This window comes from Microcebus murinus, chromosome 18 (assembly GCF_040939455.1).
Source record: "Microcebus murinus isolate Inina chromosome 18, M.murinus_Inina_mat1.0, whole genome shotgun sequence".
NCBI classification, from domain to species: Eukaryota; Metazoa; Chordata; class Mammalia; order Primates; family Cheirogaleidae; genus Microcebus; species Microcebus murinus.
This window is the reverse complement of record NC_134121.1, coordinates 3913760-3933082: the sequence shown is the minus strand read 5'-3', so window position 1 is coordinate 3933082 and position 19323 is coordinate 3913760. Positions and strand designations below refer to the sequence as shown.

The following is a 19323-nucleotide window of genomic DNA, read 5'->3' as shown; positions in this document are numbered from 1 at the left end:
TGCCCCCTGCACCCAGCTAGTCTTATTAGACAGTTTTCCCATGGTTTCAGTAATCACCGAATGTTCTGCCCCTGTGTTTACCAGGAAATTGACTGGGCTCCCCTCCACTAGTAAAGTTACCCTGGGCTCGGGGAGGGGAACCGGACCCCGTCCCCCCTATTCATCCTCTATTTGCCCCACCACCATAACCTTCTCAGAGGATTCAGCCCTACCTCCCCCCTTTCTCTTGGGACATTTCCTAGCCCAGTGTCCATGCTCCTTGCAATTGGCGCACTGATCCTTGCCTAGCCTCTCTCTCCTGGGTCGCTCCCGGCCTCTTGCCCCTAGTTCTTGGCCATTTATTTGTTCGCCCTGCACACCTCGCCCGCTTGAAACTTTCTATCTTCTAATCTTAGTCTCTCTAACTTCTCTTCGGGCATTTCCCGTTTATTGTATACTTTTTCTGCCACCTCTAGCAAGTCCTGTAGAGTTTTCTCACACAGCTTATCTATTCTTTGCACCTTTCGCCTAATGTCTGGGGCTGCCTGATTTACAAAGGCCATCATGACGGCCGCTTTACTCTGTTCTACGGTGGGATCTATTGGAGTGTACTGCCGAAAGACTTCCATAATTCTCTCTAGGTAAGCTGCCGGACTTTCCTCAGGCCCCTGATGGACATATCCTACCTTAGCCAAATTGGTCAGCCATCAGTCTGGCGGTAGACCTGGAGACGCGCCCTACCTTCAGCCTCATTATAATCCCAGGGCGGCCGTTCAAGAGGAAAGGTCTGGTCGATGACTCGGGGATTTATGGTAGGTCTGCCGTCCTCTCCTGGAACCAGCTTCCGTGCTTCCACTTGGATTCTCTCTCTCTCTCTTCAGTTGTAAAAAGTACCTTGAGCAACTGTTGGCAATCATCCCAAGTGGGCTGGTGTGTAAAAAGGACCGAATCTAAAAGGTTAATTAAATCCCTCGGATTTTCAGAAAAATTTATATTTTGGGATTTTCAATTGTAGAGGTCACTGGTGGAGAAGGGCCAGTACTGGTAAGTCTGTTCCCCATTTATTCCAGGGGGTCCCGCTGCTCTCAGGGGGAGTGCCCTCACGGGCTCCGCATCTAGAGCCCGTCCAGTCCTCTACCTAGTTCCGTAAGCTGGTCCCCCTGTGGCTATAGGCACCGCAGGTGAGGGCGCCGCTGCTACCAGGGAGGCAGGGTCGAGCACCGCTGGGAGGGGCAAGTGCTCGAGCTCCGCGGGGAGGGGTGCAGGGAGGATCGAGCGCGCAGGCTCCGAGGGGAGGCCCGCGGGTGCTGCAGGGAGGGGCGCCTGGAGCAGCGAGCGCACGGACTCCGCAGAGAGGCCCCCAGGTGCTGCAGGGAGGGGCCTGGAGGAGTGAGTGCGCGGACTCCGCGGGGAGGCCCGCGGGTGCTGGGAAGGGCGCGCATAGCCGAGAAATTATAGGGCGGGGGCGCATTCCACTCCAACTCTGTTAAATCTGGGTACAGATTTGAGTCCGGCAACACCAGGGAGGTGCCAGCAGAGGGCGGCCCTGCAGGCTGTGAGTCCTGCTTCTCGCCCTTCTTCACCCCTTTAGCAGCCAAAATCTTGGCCTTTTCCTTAGGGGCAGGCAGGAGGGTCTTTAGCCAGGGTGGGGGGTCCTGGACCAAACCCTGCCAGACCACAATGTACGGAATTTGATTGGGATGGCCGTGGCGGCCAAACACCACCCCTTTTACCTTTTTGATGAGGGAGGCATCAAAAGAGCCCTCCTTGGGCCATCCCACCCCAAACTTAGGCCACTCCCCCTCACAAAGAGTGATAAGCTTTCTTTTTTTAACCTCCAAGGACAGATCCTGAGCCCTCTCCCTCACATCCTTAAAGTGACTCACGAGGATAGACAACGGCGTTGTCAGAGTCTGTCCCATTTCTGAAAAGAAGAGGAAATCCTAGACACAGGACAAGAATCACTCGCACAATCGCACAGGTGTAAAGACAAGACAAATGAGGCCCAAGTAACAAAATGATTAAACAGACGAATAAACAAAAAACAAACTAAACAAATTGACCCTCCTATTCCGGAATCTCTCCCTGGTCCCCTTCTGACCGAGCCTCCAGCTCCAAGGTCAGCCGTGGGGATTCCAAGGAGGCCAGCAGCCGTCTCTGTCTGGCCTCCACCGGCGACCCACCAGCGCGTCCGCCTAGGTCCTAATGCCGGTCCACTAGTCCGGGGCTCCAATCTATACACTCCTTCCCCGGCTCTGCGTCCTATCCAGCGGTCTGCAAGAATCCCGGACGAGCCCCCAAATGTTATATTCGAGATTCGCAAGGCCACTGGACAGAGAGACACAGTCACCGAGGCTGTAATTATCAAAAGGAGTTTATTGTCTAGCTCGAGCTAGGGTCCGAGCCCCCAGAGTGCCAGCGCAGTGGCCTCTTCTCCGGGCAGGGACCCTCCTTTGTGTGTTAGTCCCCTTTTTATAACTTAGTTGTTTACACACTGGTCATGCGTCCACCCCCACAGTGATTCTTACTTCATCCTGCCCCTGATAGGCCCTAACCTGTTCCGGGTCCTAGCTGAGAGACTCCGGTTTCCGCATTCTTTGTCTTTTTCCTCTGCATCCCATAATATACTCATAATGCCTTGCGGTCAGCAAACAAGCAGTAAACAGAAGCTGGAAGGTGTCCATTGTCCTTATAGCCCAGTATCTTACAGCAGAGCAGCATTTCAAAAAGAAATAGTAATAATTCAAATTTATGCCGGTAAGAATAAAATATGGCTGGCTGGCTGCAGTGTCTGTTCACAACAGGACCAAGAAAAAAGCAGAGGGAGTTTTGTAATAGCCAATCTAGATGTCAAGACAAAGCCAACACACATTCATACTCATGGTAAAGTTACTAAGCTATCAATCCAAATTTATTTATTCTTATACTATATATAATTTCAGCATTGTGATTTCTTCCATAATTAGGTATTCAGTAAATGCTAATCGATGAATAAATGAATGTTAGAGAAACTTGCAACAGAATTCAAAGAGATGCTGCTATATCAATATGTTCAAAAATGAAGTTTATCATATTGAAATAATAAAGCTAATATTTTAGTGCTTTATATGTGCTAGGTACTATTAGAGCCTTTAGATCAATTAATTTCATTTAACCGTCAAAACTTTATACTGTAGATTCTTCTTTATTTTTTTTAATTTTTTTCTAATATTCTTTTGCTATTCTTTTTTCTTTTTTTTTCCCTTGATGCTCAAGAAACCGAAATCTAGATGTAGATTCTGTCATTAATATTTTTTCAGTTGTGCAAACAGGCAGAGAATAATTAAATTATTATTTTAATTAATTGATTGATGAAGCTAGGATTCAAGTCTGACCTTAGCGCTCTTGCTCTTAATCACTGATTTATACAGCTTCCCGGCTCCCTGAAAGCAGAGAAGAGAGAGAAAAACACTTCAAAGGACTCTGACACGCTGTCATTGTCTTTTTAAAGCCAAAGCCCTTTGGTTTGAAGGAAACAACCTTTGAATGCCTCTGTTGAACTAGCACAACTTTACTTGATTGTAATATTATGGAGAAATTGACAGTGAAAACCTGAGTCATCAAGAAATGTTTGATTTCTAACCTGAACGTTGAAGGGAGTAGGCGTTAGTTAACCAGGTGAATGGGTGGCCGGATGGTGGGAATATTGCCTGGTGGGAATATTGCCGAAGACAACAGTGAGTCCTGGGGCCCGAAAGTCCGAGGTCAGGAAGTATGCACATAGTTTATTGTTCCCGGGTACAGGGCGCTCGCTGGAAGTGCCCAGAAGGAGGCGCCAGTCAAGCAGTTTGAGTTTTGTCCTTAAGATGGGATTCTCAGAAGAAAATTTTAAAATAACTGCTTTATTGAAATATCCACATAAAATGTGCAAGTCAGTGGTTTTTAGCATACACCATTGTGCAACCATCACTACAATTAATTAGGATCATTTTTATCACCCCATAAAAAAACTTTACACATTAGCAGTCACTCTCCCATATCACCTCCCTCCCAACCCTGGCAACCACTAATCTGCTTCTTGGCTCTATAGATTTACCACTTCTGGATATTTTATATATATGGAATCATACACCGTGTGGCCTTCTGTGTTTGGCTTCTTTGACTGATTAGCATGGTGTTTTCAGGCTACATCCATGTGGTAGCGTGGATCAATACCTCATTTCTCCCTGTGGCTAATGTGCCATCGTGTGAATATGCCACACTTTGTGTGTCTGTTCTGTTGGTGAGCATTTGGGTGCGTTCTACATTTCGGTTATTGTGAATAATGTTGCTGTGAATGTTTGTGTGCAGGTTTCTGTGTGAAGATGTTTTCATTTCTCTTGGATATATTACCCAAGAGTGGAATTGCTGAGTGATGTGGTAATTCTGTATTTAACTTTTTGAGGAACTGCCAAACTGGTTTTCATAGCAGCCACACTATTTTACTTTTCCACCAGCAATCTCAGCATGTGAGGGCTCCAGTTAGCCTTCCTAGCAGCCCTGTAGTGGTGTCTTACTGTGCTTTGATTTGCAATTCCCCAATGACTAATGATGCTGAGCATTTTTTTCAAGTGCTTATTTGGAGGAATAACTATTTAAAAATCCTTTGCCCTTTTAAAAATTGTACAACTTGTCTTATTGTTGAGTTGCAAGACTTCTTTATATATTCTAGATATAGATCCTTTATTTATAGTTTGCAAATTATAAATATTTGCAGTTTTCACATATTTCCTCCCACTCTCTGAGTTATCTTTTTACTGTCTTGATAATCTCCTTTGAGGCACAAACGTTTTTAACTTTTATTTTTATGAAATTCAATTTACTTTTTTTTTCCTTTGGTGGTTTGTGCTTTTGGTCTGAGGAATTTTAAACAAGGGAGTTACAGAATTGCATTTACATTTAGAAAGATTGCTTTGGCTACAGTGGAGTGAGAATGAATGCAGGACAGAGAGTGGGGCAGGATGGACGACAAGGTTGGAAAGAATGTGGACATGAGGCATTTAGCAGGCAGGCTCGGTGGGGCTGGCTGGCGAGGCTGAGCTGTGCAGGAAGGAGAGTTTCTCTGCATCCGCAGCCTCGGGCCTGTGTGTCGGGCCGTGAGGCTGTGCTGTCTCTGCCGCAGGGGCCACAGAGTGTGCAGGGGTCTGAGGAGGGAGAGTTGTCATTGGAGCCAGAAAGGATAGGCAGGCCTGCAAGCCCAGCAGCTGTCAGCTCCTGCCAGCCCCACTGCAGAGGAGACCCTGGTGGGCCCCGTGCTTCTGGGCCAAAAGTGCCTCCAGGGCCGGACCTCACGCCTGAAGCCTCCCTTTGCTCCTCCAGTACCCGTGAAAGCCGTACAAAGTGTCTAACCAGGCTGTTCTCCTCCCAATGGACCTCACACGGCGAAGCGTGCTGAGTCTCCCCAGTGCTAGGGGATACGCAGTCGAAGGTGGGTAGGCAGGGTCTCGACTCTTCTACCATTCTCCACCCTTGCATCTGTTGTTTTGAAGCACTCAAGATAATCTACCATTCTTTCTTTCTTTCCTTTCATTCTTTCTTTTTGCCTTTTCCTTCTTCTGAGGCACTATTGAAGATAATTTTATTGAATGGAAAACATAGTCACCAAATTCAGTGAGAAATTTCACCAAAAGCCAAGAGAAATGTTACTTTACATGCCAAAGATCTTCCTACGTGTAAGGCCACTTCTGCACTTTTGCTGGTGTCTAACAGAACTACCTGTACAGCTTTAATGTATCTGGAATTTGTTCAGACTTTATTATAATGACCTAATTCTATATCTGCCCATGTCTCTATGTTATTGGTATATGAATATTTGAATGAAGGATTAAATGATTGCTCAAAGGACATCATTCTTTAAGATATATTCTTTGTTATGAGAACCTGCTAAAAATAACTATAATGCTGGAATGTTTAAGCCATGTCTTCACCTCACAGCTTGCTTTTATTTTTAACGTACTGAATTCTTGGTCTACCAACCTATTCCCTTGTTCTCTTTATTTTACCTTCTCTATTCTTATGGCCAGATGTATAGGATGAGACCTTGGTTCCTAGTTGATCTCTACCTCTATTTCCTTCATACTTTTGTCCATCATTCTCAACTAAAGAAAGCTGTATAGATAGACGCACCTGATAGAGATCTTTATTCAGTGCAGTCAAATCATCTAGTGGTCGAACCATCAGGACCAGTGTCCACCACCCTGAGAAGAGTCGAGATGTGTGGGTGGCGCTCCCAGCACAGGAGTGCTCTGTGACTCTGCAGTGTGGGGTGCACCCCAGGCCCCCACACCGAAACGGAGCACTCCCTCCCTCCCCAGCTGCTGGGGCGTGGTGACTGCTGACCATGCCCAGCTAGAGTGCCCCAGCCCAGGCCTTGCCCTCTGCGGAGAGCTGCCTTGCCCAGGGGCTGCCCCTTCCCCTTTCCCAGGGTGGCTGCATCTGCCGGCTGATCTCTTGCCTGGACTGAAGGCCAGGCCCTTGCTTCCATCTGGGGCAGTGCTGAAGGTCATGCTGCGTGCGGAGGCCCCGTGGCATTGCCAGGCCGTCGTGGTGGCACCCTTGCAGCTCCGCTGATGCTTCTCCCAGGTCCTGCTTCCTTCACCTCCTGTAGGCGTGGGCCCTCAGCAGTCCTCAGTGAACTTCCTGCATGCACAGCTCCATCCCGAGGTGCTTCCCGGGGAACCTGACTGGTGACAGTATCTTCCCCGAGTTCAGTGTCTGACAAGCAGGGGCTGGTGACACTTGCTAAGATTCTAGCCCCGTCTGATCCCAGAGCTGCCCTGCCTATCCCCCGGGCCCTGCTGCCATCAGGACTGGCTTCCTCTGCCCTTTCTCCACGAAGTACTGGCATGTCTAGGAAGTTCATTTGAATCTATTTATAATGCAGTTCCACGGATCCCATTTCCAGAGAAAGTTGATCTTTGAAAATGAGAGATGCTTGGAATGCATGAAAGTCATTTTTTTAAAAAGGGAAACATTGAAAATTACATTACTGGGTGTCTGATAGTGTAATTCTTGAACTAGAGAAGTTAAACTCGAAGGAGCTGGCCAGCCAGGTGCAGTGGTATGTGGATCATTTGAACCCATGAGTTCAAGACCAGCCTGGGCAATATAGCAAGACCCTGTCTCTTTAAAACAAAACAAAACAACAACAAAAAATGCAAGCAGGGGAAATACCGAGGAGCTAGCCAGCAGAAAGGCAGCATGGAATTCCAACGTGATGAAAGTATAGGGTTTTGGTCTCAATCCACTTGATTGGATTGTGCTTTTCAAATGATTTAATTTCTCCCTCACACCATTTGTTAATCTGTAAAATGAATATAAAAATACCTGCCCATTATTAGCTAGTAATCCCCTGTTACAAAGTTATGAAGCTACTTAATGCTTTCTGGGTTTTGCTTCTTGTCTTTTTTTTTTTTTTAAATAAAAGAGGTTTCTGGCATATATTGTTGTAGTTGAGAGAATTATTTCAACATCAAGAAATGATGTGTGCATTTGAAGTGGTATACTGATTTGGAGGTTTACTGATCCCTGCAGTCTGCACCCAAACCCATCACGTGTTCCCCCCTGCCCGAGTCACCATTTGGTGCCTGCAATGGATCGGTGGGAGGAGCTGGCACAGGAGAAGTGAAGAGAGGTAGGAGCCTCTGCGGGCCAGCAGCCTCACCTGCATGCTGAGACCTTTCTCAGAGTACTCTGCCTCCAGGTTGCCTTGTTACAGTCCCCGGTTTTACTCCTGACCCACAGTAGCCCCAGCCAAATCACATGCATATTTCTAGACTCCAGGTGACAGGCCCTCAGCCTGAGAGCCCCCAGCATGCAGCTGCCAGCTCTGCAAAAGGCCCCGGGCTGCCCCAGGTGTAAGACCCAGAAGCTGCCTTCTGCTGCTGCTTTTCAAATGCTTTCATACATCAGCCTTCTTTCTAGTATCTAAAATGCAGTGCGCTTTTCTCCTTAAAAGTCATCTCGTATTTAATAAAGTAGCTATAGTTAAGATATAAGACTTTTGGTCTTTTCTAGTATTGTGATTTTCTTGGTCAAGTGGATCTATATTATTTAATACTGTATGCATAAGTCCTAAGGCAGTTATGAGGGAAAGAATGATTTTTATTGAGTGTTTACTATGTGCCAGGCACTGTGATAATCTAAGTGCATTATTTCATTTAACTGCACCCACTGTTAAGATGTGGAAACTGAGGCAGAGGGATTAAAGAATACAAGTCTTGATTTGGTAGAATTGGGATTTCAGCCCTGGAAGTCTGGCTCTAGAGTATGCATCCTTAGTAATTTTGATATGCTTCAGCAGCTTTCAAACTTTGCACCACAGCCTGCAATGATGTATCTTTTATGGCCATCCCTTAACACAGGCAGTGCACTCTGCTGCTTCCCCATGGTTCTCTCTCCATTTCCTTCCTTCCTGACCTCCTTCCATTTTCTTTACCATACCTTCCCAGTTGAATGACACTGCAGTGCTGCCTTCCAATGCCTGTTCATGCATTCATTCATCCATCAAATATTTATTAAGTGCCTCCTGTGTGTCTGACACTGTGTCAACACTAGGGATACAATGGTGAATGAAGTCCCTGTCCCCATAGAGCTTACAGCCAGAAAGTTTTACACATAAAGTGTAATTGGAAACAACGTTTTATTGCACATGAAGACCCCACAAATCTAGAAAGCTATCAAGCTTAGATTACCTGGTAAATATACAGCTACTTAGTGATGTTAATTAAAAGACTGTAGAAAAGGGACAGTGATGTTTATTGCAACATTTTCATAATATATCCAGATAGTAGAATACTATGAAGCAATGTAACGACCTAGCACAATGTGTATCAGTAAGGAGACATCTCAAACACACTTAAAAACAAACTGCAAGAGCACAAATAGCAGGGTGCAGTGGGGGACAAAGCATGTTGCCTTATTACAGCATGCAGTATAATACAGGACAGCGCAAAAACATGATACAAAATCACTGTGTAAAAGTTTTCAAACATCCAAAACAATAATATGTATTATCATGGACACACACCTATGTAGTAAACGTGAAAAACTTTCAAGGAATGACCACATCCTAGTTTTTGGATAATGCCCATTAGTTTCTGATGTGGGAGGGAAGGTTGAGGCTTTAACAAATATTAGAAGTAAAAATATTTAGCACGTACGGCAAATTTCAGCTACTGTTAAGTCTGTTTAGGGGCACGCTTATCTTATTTTGGGTGCTTTTCTGCATGTTTAATAAAAATTGAACAGGTGAAACGACTGTGCCTTGCCACCTTTCTGTTTGTGGCGCACGCTCCCATCTGCGTTGGGAGCCGGCCGCCGCTGCGGGGCGCGCTCGGCCGGGCGCTGCTCGCGGCTGCCCAGCAGGGGGCGCCGCTGCATCGGCTGCGAGCGCGGCGGGCGGTGCCGCTGGGGAGGGCCGGTGCCGCTGGGGAGGGCCGGTGCCGCTGGGGAGGGCCGGTGCCGCTGGGGAGGGCCGGTGCGCTGGGGAGGGCCGGTGCGCTGGGGAGGGCCGGTGCCGCTGGGGAGGGCCGGTGCCGCTGGGGAGGGCCGGTGCGCTGGGGAGGGCCGGTGCGCTGGGGAGGGCCGGTGCGCTGGGGAGGGCCGGTGCGCTGGGGAGGGCCGTGCCGACGCGTGCGCGCGTCTGCGCGCGGGAAGGGTCTGGGCCTGCGCGCCTGGGCCCAGAGGCTGGCGGGCAGGAGCCGGCACGTGCTGGGAGCATCCGTGCGCGGTGCGGGTCTTTCTTGTTAAACTGACAGCGAACCTTCCTTTTATTTTAGGTGGAAAAGGACTATGCTTACCTGAAGGAGCTATGTGATCATCAGGCAGAACAGCTGAGCAGAACCAGCCTGAAGCTGCAGGAGAAAGCGTCAGAGAGTGACGCGGAGATCAAGGACATGAAAGAAACCATATTTGAATTGGAAGATCAGGTGGAGCAGCACCGGGCCGTCAAGTTACACAATAATCAGCTCATTAGTGAGTTAGAAAGTAAGTGAAACCAAGCCCAGGCGAAACATGGAACAGGTGTGAGTAGGGTGCTAAAGAACCCAGTTGTAGGGGTGCCTGGGGAGGGCTTTTAACCATGCTTGCTGGGGTTTATGAAGAGTCTTTTCAGTGTTTGGTAACCAGGAAGAATAACACTTAGGAAAAGTTAATCTCTTAGACTAACTCGAAACCTGGATGAGAGAGAAAAGACTCTTGAGCAGGAGTCAGCAGCCCCGGTGATGGCGGAAGAGCGTTTTGGATGTACTAGGTATGCCGTGCCTGAGCCCCTAAACCTGCTGCTCTGTCTTTCGGCAGCCCGGCCTGCTTGGAGGCCGCTTAGGGCAGGTCAGCTGTGGCCGTGTCAGAGTTCACGCAGACTTCCTGAGGACGGCCGTCGGGGTGGAGAGGGCTATCCAGAGAAGACTGCTTGCTCCAGTCTTCAAGTAGGGCACTGTGTTGTCTTGCGGGTCTCACAGAGAGAGATGTGCGTGTGGGGGCAGAGTGGGATGAATAACGTGTGCTCCAGCGTGTGTCCCATTGATGGTGGGACGTCAAATAACTCATGGATGTTGGCCACTTAGTTACTGAAGAGGCGTCAGTATATGGCTTATTTATGAACTCATTGCTTGCGCTGAAGAAGGGAAGACATTTTAAAAGAGATTAGTTAAACATTGCCTGCTTTGTCCAAATAAGCGTTGTCAAATTATCACATCTCATGTGTTTTGCTTTTATTAACAAAGGATTTAATGCACAAAGCTTTTAGTTACATTCGCCATTACTAAAAAATAGTAGCTCGGTCAGTTGCCTGAGAAGTTCCCCAGTGTGCACAGTTGATCCTCATTATTCACAGGCTCCGTATTTATGAATTCACCAACTTGCTAAAATGTATTTGTAACCTGAAATCAGTACTCCCAGCACTTTTGCAGTCATTTTTGGACATACACAGGCAAAAAAGTTCAGTCGTCCCGCACTCACATTCCCAACTGAGGTCAAACAGTGACACTGCAATTTTGGTTCAGTTCTCGTGATCTGTGCATGTGTCTTTTTCACGGTCTATTTAATAACATATTTGTGCTTGTTAGAAGTGGTTTTATTGTTTAAAGTGGCCCCAGGCACAATGCTGAAATGCCGTCTGCTGTCCCTCAGCACGAGAAGGCTGTGCCGTGCCGTGCAGGGGAGTCCGTGTGTAGATGAGCTCCACTGGGGCAGGAGCCGTTGCGCTGCTGAGCGCGAGCTCAGTGTTACTGAATCCACGAGACAGAGTGTCTGGACGGAGGAGGAACTTTGACAGTGCACATGTAAGGCTGCCCTGAGGAGTGCTAAGTGACATCTGCAGTGTGTCACGAAGCTATGGAAAGATGGAAATGTGGCCACATTCATGGATTTGTGAGATGACAGCCAGTTTTAAGAAGTAGTGGACAGCATTTTTTTGAGGCCAAAAACCAAAGAAATGTATGTTCACATTGCCCAGGGAGGGCCAGGGAAACATTAAACTCATCTCATCTAATGCTGCCTGGCTGCAAATTTCATAAGGCCCTAAGATGTGAGAAAAGTTAACCTTACAGGCAAGGCAGGTTCAGCGGATCAGGAGGAAGTAGAAGAATTTTTTTTTTTTTTTTTTTTTTTTGAGACAGAGTCTCGCTTTGTTGCCCAGGCTAGAGTGAGTGCCGTGGCGTCAGCCTAGCTCACAGCAACCTCACACTCCTGGGCTCCAGTGATCCTTCTGCCTCAGCCTCCCGGGTAGCTGGGACTACAGGCATGCGCCACCACGCCCGGCTAATTTTTTCTATATATATTAGTTGGCCAATTAATTTCTTTCTATTTTTGGTAGAGACGGGTCTCACTCTTGCTCAGGCTGGTTTTGAACTCCTGACCTTGAGCAATCCGCCCGCCTCGGCCTCCCAAGAGCTAGGATTACAGGCGTGAGCCACAGCGCCCGGCCGAAGTAGAAGAATTTTAAAAGTACTTGCTCAGTGCTATATGCAGGAAGAGATAAATGGAAGAGCAGGTTTCTAATGATGAGACTGGTTTGTTCTATAAGGACCTGGACAGATGAACCTGATAAGGCAAATGGCATTTTGGGTGATGAAAATGTCGTGACCAGAGCCTGGCAGGAACCTAACCCTGTATTTCCCCTATGAGCAAAGTACAGGATTTGCTAATTGAGTATGCATGACAGCTTTATGTAGCTATCATAGATAATGAGAATTGGTTGGGCTCTAGACCTTGATTAGTTGGCTAGCTTGAAAGTTGGCAGTGGCAGCTCCTTTCCCCTGAGGTGCTGCGCACAAGAGAGTCCTAGGGCCTGGCGCCAGTGTCGGTGCCATGCAGGCTGGTCTCAGGGTTCAGCTGGAAACCCAGGCATCATCGACTGATGTAGATTTCCAAACATAGCCCCACGCTTGCAAAGAATAAGGTAAAAGACGACAAGTTCTGTTTTGTTTTGTTTTTGTAATATATTGCTGTTGAGAGTATTTGTATTGTCCCTAATTCCTTAAAAGTCAGCATAGACACACCAAGAAAACTAGTGTATAATTAATGTTCAGAGTAAATTTCAGGCCCACCCCGTGTAGTTATATCATCATATATCCAAGAGTGAAAATAATGCTGGCCATCTTTGGGAAAGCTTTTTAACTTCAGTTAAGGATATTAAGGTATTAAGACATCTTTTTGCTGAGAGACCCAGGGACACACAAATCCAGCCCTAGACCAATCACTCCTTCCCATAAAAGCTTTGAGAGAAATGGACTGAAAAGTAAAAAGAAGTTAAGGAGAGTTTTCTTACTCGGCAGCGCTGACCCCAGACACAAGCTCTCAGGCCCCACATGCTGAGCAGGGTACTGGGGCAGGGCCTGTCTGCGCATTTGCTTTAAGCCTCCTCTGGTGACTCTGATTCACACCCTAACAGACACCTGCTGCTCGAGGTTGGAGCAGGGACAACCATTGAGGAATTTAACTCGGGCATTGACATGATCAGATATAAATTTAAATGCTCTGATGTGGAGAGAATCGGAGGCGGGAGACGGAGGGGCTGAAGATGTGCTTCAGCAGGGAGAGGTGGGCAGGCCCCCTGTGAAGCTGCTGAAACACGCACGCCCAGATTCTGTCTGCCTTGGAGATTCTGGCTCCGTGGGCCTGGGCTAGATCTGTGCTTCTGGAAAGTGTCATGAGTGGTTCCGAGGCTTAACTGCGATTAAAACCATGACTCTGGAAACTGGTTTAGAAGTCACAGGGGTAGCAACCAGCCATCTCTTCTATTACACAAAAGCCCTCTGCCCCACAGCCATGAAGGACGTTCGGCATGCCATGTGTGGTATCAGGGAGGCCCGGCGTGGGTGTGCGAGCGGTTATCGTGTGCAGCAGCGTTGTACAACCTGTCTTCTGAGGCTGTAACCTAAACACACACCATTTATTAAATATTTTCCAAATCATCCCCTTTCTGTCTTGGAGGAACCTCACACTTCCAGCTCCCTGTCTTTGAAGTGCTAAAAATCACATACTCGATTATAATAGAATGGGTGGATTTGAAAGCCTGTTGCGGCATGCCAAGCTGCCCCTTGGCCGCCTAGCTCACCTTTCGAGAGTCATGACTTCCAGTACTTGCCTGAATTGTTTATTTCCAGGTAGCGTGATCAAGCTGGAGGAGCAGAAGTCAGACCTGGAGAGGCAGCTGAAGGCTCTGAGGAAGCAGATAAAGGTGAGGTGTGTGCCAGAGCAGTGGCGGAGCCTCGCCATCATCTTCCTGTGAATTACCCCCTCTTAGGTCGGGGTTACTCTCTGCCCTGCTTTCTCTTGGACCATTTCTGTGGTTTGGGCCCTAAAACCATAAATTCTTGTTGGCAGGAAGTAAAATAAAAGCAGGCGTTCAGTTTTAGGGTGGAGAACGCTGATGGCGTGAAGGTGGACTTCCCACCCATGCCCTGTCCCGTCAGGAGATGCTGTTGAAGCAGGACCTGGCCACGCACTGCCAGCCGGCCTTCTGGTGGTGGGCCTCGCAGCACCTGACGTGGGTGGGCTCCGCATTTTCAGGAGGAGACGGAGGAGTGGAGGCGGTTCCAGGCGGACTTGCAGACGGCGGTGGTGGTAGCCAATGACATCAAGTGCGAGGCCCAGCAGGAGCTGCGCGCTGTGAAGAGGAGGCTGCTGGAGGAGGAGGAGAAGAATGCCAGGCTGCAGAAGGAGCTGGGGGACATGCAGGGCCACAGCAGGTGGGTGGCCAGCAGGCTGGCCCTCCGTGAGTCCAATGGGCACCAAGCTCAAGCTTGGCTTCTCACTAAATCACCATGCATGGGGCTTCCTGGTGGGGATGAGGCACTTTGTGTCTCTCTGTGCCAGATTCTGCGCTCCTTTACAAGGATCACTCTGCCACCACTACCCCACTGGGAACATTCCATCCAGGGCTCAGCCACTGCATTCTCTAGCATGAGGTGATGCAAAACTCTTCACATATGTATGTAGGGCAAGTTCAGCCAAGTGTCCTCCTAGGTTTAAAGAATACAAGTCATGCCTAGGATGCTCATTAAATCTTGGTGTTTATTAGCATAGGGCATCGCACACTAGTACATGCTATAACGCAGCTCTCTGCACAGGCCCCTGCCAAGGGGAATTGCCACCAGGTAAAGGACTCTCTCCTCCTGTCCCAGGGACATGCAATGCCCATGGGAGACTTCAGAAAGGCGTTGACGTGAAACATTTTATTAAAAGGGGTGGGGGTGGAAAGCGTGCATTTCGCAGACGTGTGGCGTGCCCTCTGCTCTTGAGAGGCAGAACCACGCAGTGCATCAGCCCAGGGAGCTTTACTTAACAGCAGTGTTTAGAGGAAAGTGTTTCTAAGGTAGGCTCAAAGTTCATTATTATTTACAATTTAAATAGTTTATAGACAAGATTATGAACAGTGTTTTAGGCTTTACCTAATGCAATGTTATCTTTCTCCAGTCAAGAATCAGTGACCTTAACTTTGAGATTCTTGGTTTTAGCAAATTGTGTTGCATTTTCAGATATCTCAAATATGAAATACAGTCTTTTTAAATCCAGTTTAGTGGATTCTGAATATTGGTCTGCATAGTTACCCTAACAAAAGACATTTTTTGGGATTATTGCCTTGCTTCTGAGCCTTTGGGTCTGATGTTCTGTTATCATGAATTTCATGGCATTGACAAGGGTAGAGTTCTTCTCAGAATTCTGTTTTGATCCTCCTGTCAATCCTGTTACAATTAATCTCTCATTTTTTTGTGACTTTTACATAAAATGGCCTCTAGAGAAAGATCCCAGTCAGACATGTAGCTAGTACCACAATTTCCTTTTGAAAAGTCAAAATCAAGAGCATTATTCTATTTATTATATATTTTTTGCGATGGGAGTAGGGAGAGTCTCCCTGTGTTACCCAAGCTGGATTCAAACTCCTGGGCTCAAGCAATCCTCCCACCTCAGCCTCCCAAGTAACTGGGACTACAGGTGCACATCATTAACCCTTTGTACTCGCTTGCTTTTTTCTCGATTCCTTTATTCTACTCAGGATTTAATTTTTTAAATACCCCAGATTTTACAAAGTGTGGCAGTAGAATAAAACACTCAAGTTTCTTTGCATACAAACTTATTTATTTGGATTTTTTTATATTTCAAATTATTGATACATTCAAAGAGTAATTTTAATCTCTATAATTTTTGCTAACTGTGTCGAGTCACACTCAACATCCGAGTGCAAAGGGTTAAGATCCTTATTTTATAGTCACATCTCTACCATCTGGCCACCAAAGGATATGATTTTTAAGTGAAGGTAGAAGGAAAATAGGAAGACTAGATTTATAGTGTTCCCTATTGAAATGATTGTGAGGTCTCCTGGTTTGCTTTTTTGTCTGCTTTCATTTATTTCTCTTTGTCTTGCTTCCATATTATGTGTCTTTGGAAGAAGAACCAAGTCATAATCTGTATTGCTTCATATATGTGTTGTTTTAACAATACATGGTAAAAAGACAAGTCCTGAGTTTCTGTGGTGGCCCTGAATAGGTTATCATATGAGATGTTACATTTCTTACATAATGATACAGGCCAGATTATACAGGCCAGACTATACAAGATACAGGCCAGACTATACAGATTCTAAGATACAGGCCAGACTATACAAGTTGAACCCTAATCTCATAGGAGATCTCTGTGTGCGTCCCGATAATTTAGGACTCCATATGGTGTATCCTGCATCTTCAAACTTAAGGTCAATTTTTTTTTTTAACACAGAATGTTTTTGTTTTTGAGACAGAGTCTTGCTTTGTTGCCCATGCTAGAGTGAGTGCCATGACGTCAGCCTAGCTCACAGCAACCTCAATCTCTTGGACTCAAGCAATCCTTCTGCCTCAGCCTCCCAAGTAGCTGGGAAATACAGGCATGCGCCACCATGCCTGGCTAATTTTTTCTATATGTATTAGTTGGCCAATTAATTTCTTTCTGTTTATAGTAGAGACGAGGGTCTCACTCTTGCTCACGCTGGTTTCAAACTCCTGACCTCGAGCAATCCACTTGCCTAGGCCACCCAGAGTTCTAGGATTACAGGTGTGAGCCACCGCACCCGGCCAATGTTTTTTTTCTTTTTTTTTTCCCCCCAGTGATTTGCAAACCTACTTCCCCAATCAAGCAGTTTAATCCTTTATCACAAAACATTTCAAAAGTTTAGAACTGAGACCAATGAGAACATGGTATATTACTAAAATTAGGCATCAGAATGTTTCTTGGCTGTCACTGCATTTGGCAGGACATCAGACAACTGTGAGTAATAGGTTCTTGTCTGATTTTGCACTTCTCTGGAGAGTTGCCCCTCTAAATAACTGACTATTTGGAAATTACTCGCTGATGGCTCAGCTACTTCCTGAACCTACCACATGAGCAAGAATTGAAACCAACTCACACCCTCAAAGCTCTGGAAGCCACCTAGTGTTTTCTTCTTGGTTGAATGAGTTCTTGACTGAAACTCAATTCGACTTTGACAGTCATCTACTAAGGACTCTAAAGTCATTATTGGTTCAGCCACAGCCAAAGAACTTGCAGAACATTCTCTGATGAAGTCCTCCAAGTACAACTGAGAGAAGGTAAGAGCATCCGAAAAGCACCTTGATTGTGACCTAGGATGAACTGGTCCCTGTTCTCACTTTGCATAAATGGGCATCTGAGGGATTGCTACAATCACATAGGTGGCAAATGAATTGCCTGGGCAGGAATGCAAGTTATCACTTATTACTCAGAACTCAATAACTAAAACAAAGTGGAATATTATTTAACTCATTAATGATCTTCAGTCCTGTTATGTTTTCAAAGATGTTTTTACTTCAGAGTCAGGATAACTAACATTAAGATCTGTGGGGAATGAGGCTGTAGTTTCATCTTTGCTGGAACCAGCAATGTCTCCTTCCAGCCCTGCCTCTTTCCTCTGTTAAAGGAGGAGGTAAGGGTAGGTAGTTTTCAAGGTACCTTAAGCTCTGCCATTCTCTAAGACTAGTTGATCAGCCAACCTTTCCTTCACAGGAGGGTCAGAAACTTGGTGCCAGCCTTCCCATCTTGCTGGCACCGTCCTTTGAACCTCTTTGACTAGGCGTCTCCGTGTCTTAGCTATGGCTCCTGGGCCTGGTTGTTCTCTTCCAGAAATTTGAACAAGCTAATGTGTTTTGTATGGACTCAGAAGTGGTGTGTTTTGCTGAACACATATAAATTAATGGATGAAAGGATCGTGAATAACTGTCTCAACTCTGGCTTCTTCCAGTTTTGAACAGTGAAGAGAAAGGCTTTGAAATGAAAACTTGTATTGAAATTAAAACATCAGATCTTTATCCTGAAAAGTTGAGTCCTGGAGCCCAGCAGATATAGGGAAAACACAGGCAGCTCAACATACAGATTTGGTGGGCCACATGCAGCCTTTCTGATGTAAGACATTGCTGGTGAGCAGCGCATGGCACAGGATTCTCCTGCAGTGACAGGGAAAGGCCTTTCCATTGACGTCTCTGCTTAGGAAACAGTAAATGCCATTACCTTTACTGAAACTTATCTGATTCTTTTTTTTTTTTTTGAGACAGAGTCTCGCTTTGTTGTCCAGGCTAGAGTGAGCACCGTGGCGTCAGCCTAGCTCACAGCAACCTCAAACTCCTGGGCTCAAGCAATCCTACTGCCTCAGCCTCCCGAGTAGCTGGGACTACAGGCATGCGCCACCATGTCCGGCTAATTTTTTCTATATATATTAGTTGGCCAATTAATTTCTTTCTATTTATAGTAGAGACGGGCTCTCACTCTTGCTCAGGTTGGTTTCGAACTCCTAAGATTGAGTGATCTGCCTGCCTCGGCCTCCCAGAGAGCTAGGATTATAGGCGTGAGCCACCGCGCCCGGCCTTATCTGATTCTTAACTGTGTCTATCATGTAACACCAATAAGCATGCATGGAAAACATCTTAAAAAGAGATCACTGAAAGCACTTAACATCTCTGCCTAATTAACTCTACTAGTTTCTAAAATAGAATGTCTTAAGATTCCAGTGTGTTTAGCTCCTGCCACCAGTTCTTGCATTGTCCCCTCCCGGAAGTGAGCAGCATGCGGCATGTCATGTGCAGACTCTGCTGCAATTGGCTTTAACTCGGTGCGTGCTTGTGTGTGTCAGCCCTACCGTCAGCCGTGTGTGCCTGGTCTGCCTTTGTGTTGTTCTGAGCTCTGGTGGCTCACAGCCGCTCAGCAAGTGTCCTGTAGCTGCTGTTAAGAGGGGAAGTGTGGAAGGTGGAGGTATAGATCCTCAGGTCACTAGGTTATCCTTTCCAGCTCTCTTGCTGCAGACGCTTTGGCCAGTCCCCCTGGGGTTCCTAAGCAGTTTCTGAACAGACCTCAAATTAGCAGCCACAACAGCTGTTGCAGGCCTCTGCCATTTTATTTGGCCTTCAGTGCAAAACTGGGCCTTTCGTGTCCTCTTACTCCAGCAAGCATAATCTGTTCGCTCCCATACTGCTTTTTTTTTTCGTAGTTTAAATTCACATCCGTGACCTTAGGTACATAATGTATACTTCTAAAGAGCTATGTCTGCCTCCCTGCTCCCTGACCCCATCTTTACAGATTTGCTTTGAAACGTGTGGACACAAACTTTCCTTAAGCCTTCAGGATTTTTAGGCTGTAATAGTAAAAGAGAAAAATGATTTTGTCCTTGACAGGAGACGGAAGCACGCACCTCTCCGCCGGTCGCAGAAGGCCTGGTGTTTCGCCCCCGACATCTCTGCTGCACCACCGCAGCTCTTTGTTGGGGAAGTTCTGCCGGAAAGAGCGTAGGAAAGGCGTTTGAAGTCTTTGGCATTTTCTCCATCTGAAAACCTTTGACTTCCCCAA

The 19323-nt window shown here is 46.7% G+C and overlaps 1 protein-coding gene across 7 annotated transcripts in view; it reads left to right on the top strand.

Moving 5' to 3' along the window:
• SPECC1 (sperm antigen with calponin homology and coiled-coil domains 1) overlaps positions 1–19323 on the top strand; it is a 277492-nt gene that overhangs the window by 170247 nt on the left and 87922 nt on the right. For all 7 annotated transcript variants that reach the window (XM_075994027.1, XM_075994025.1, XM_075994026.1 and 4 more), the window contains 3 exons: positions 9777–9984; positions 13605–13678; positions 14011–14189. In XM_075994027.1, the coding sequence (XP_075850142.1) occupies positions 9777–9984; positions 13605–13678; positions 14011–14189 (461 nt within the window). The remainder of the gene's footprint in view (positions 1–9776; positions 9985–13604; positions 13679–14010; positions 14190–19323) is intronic.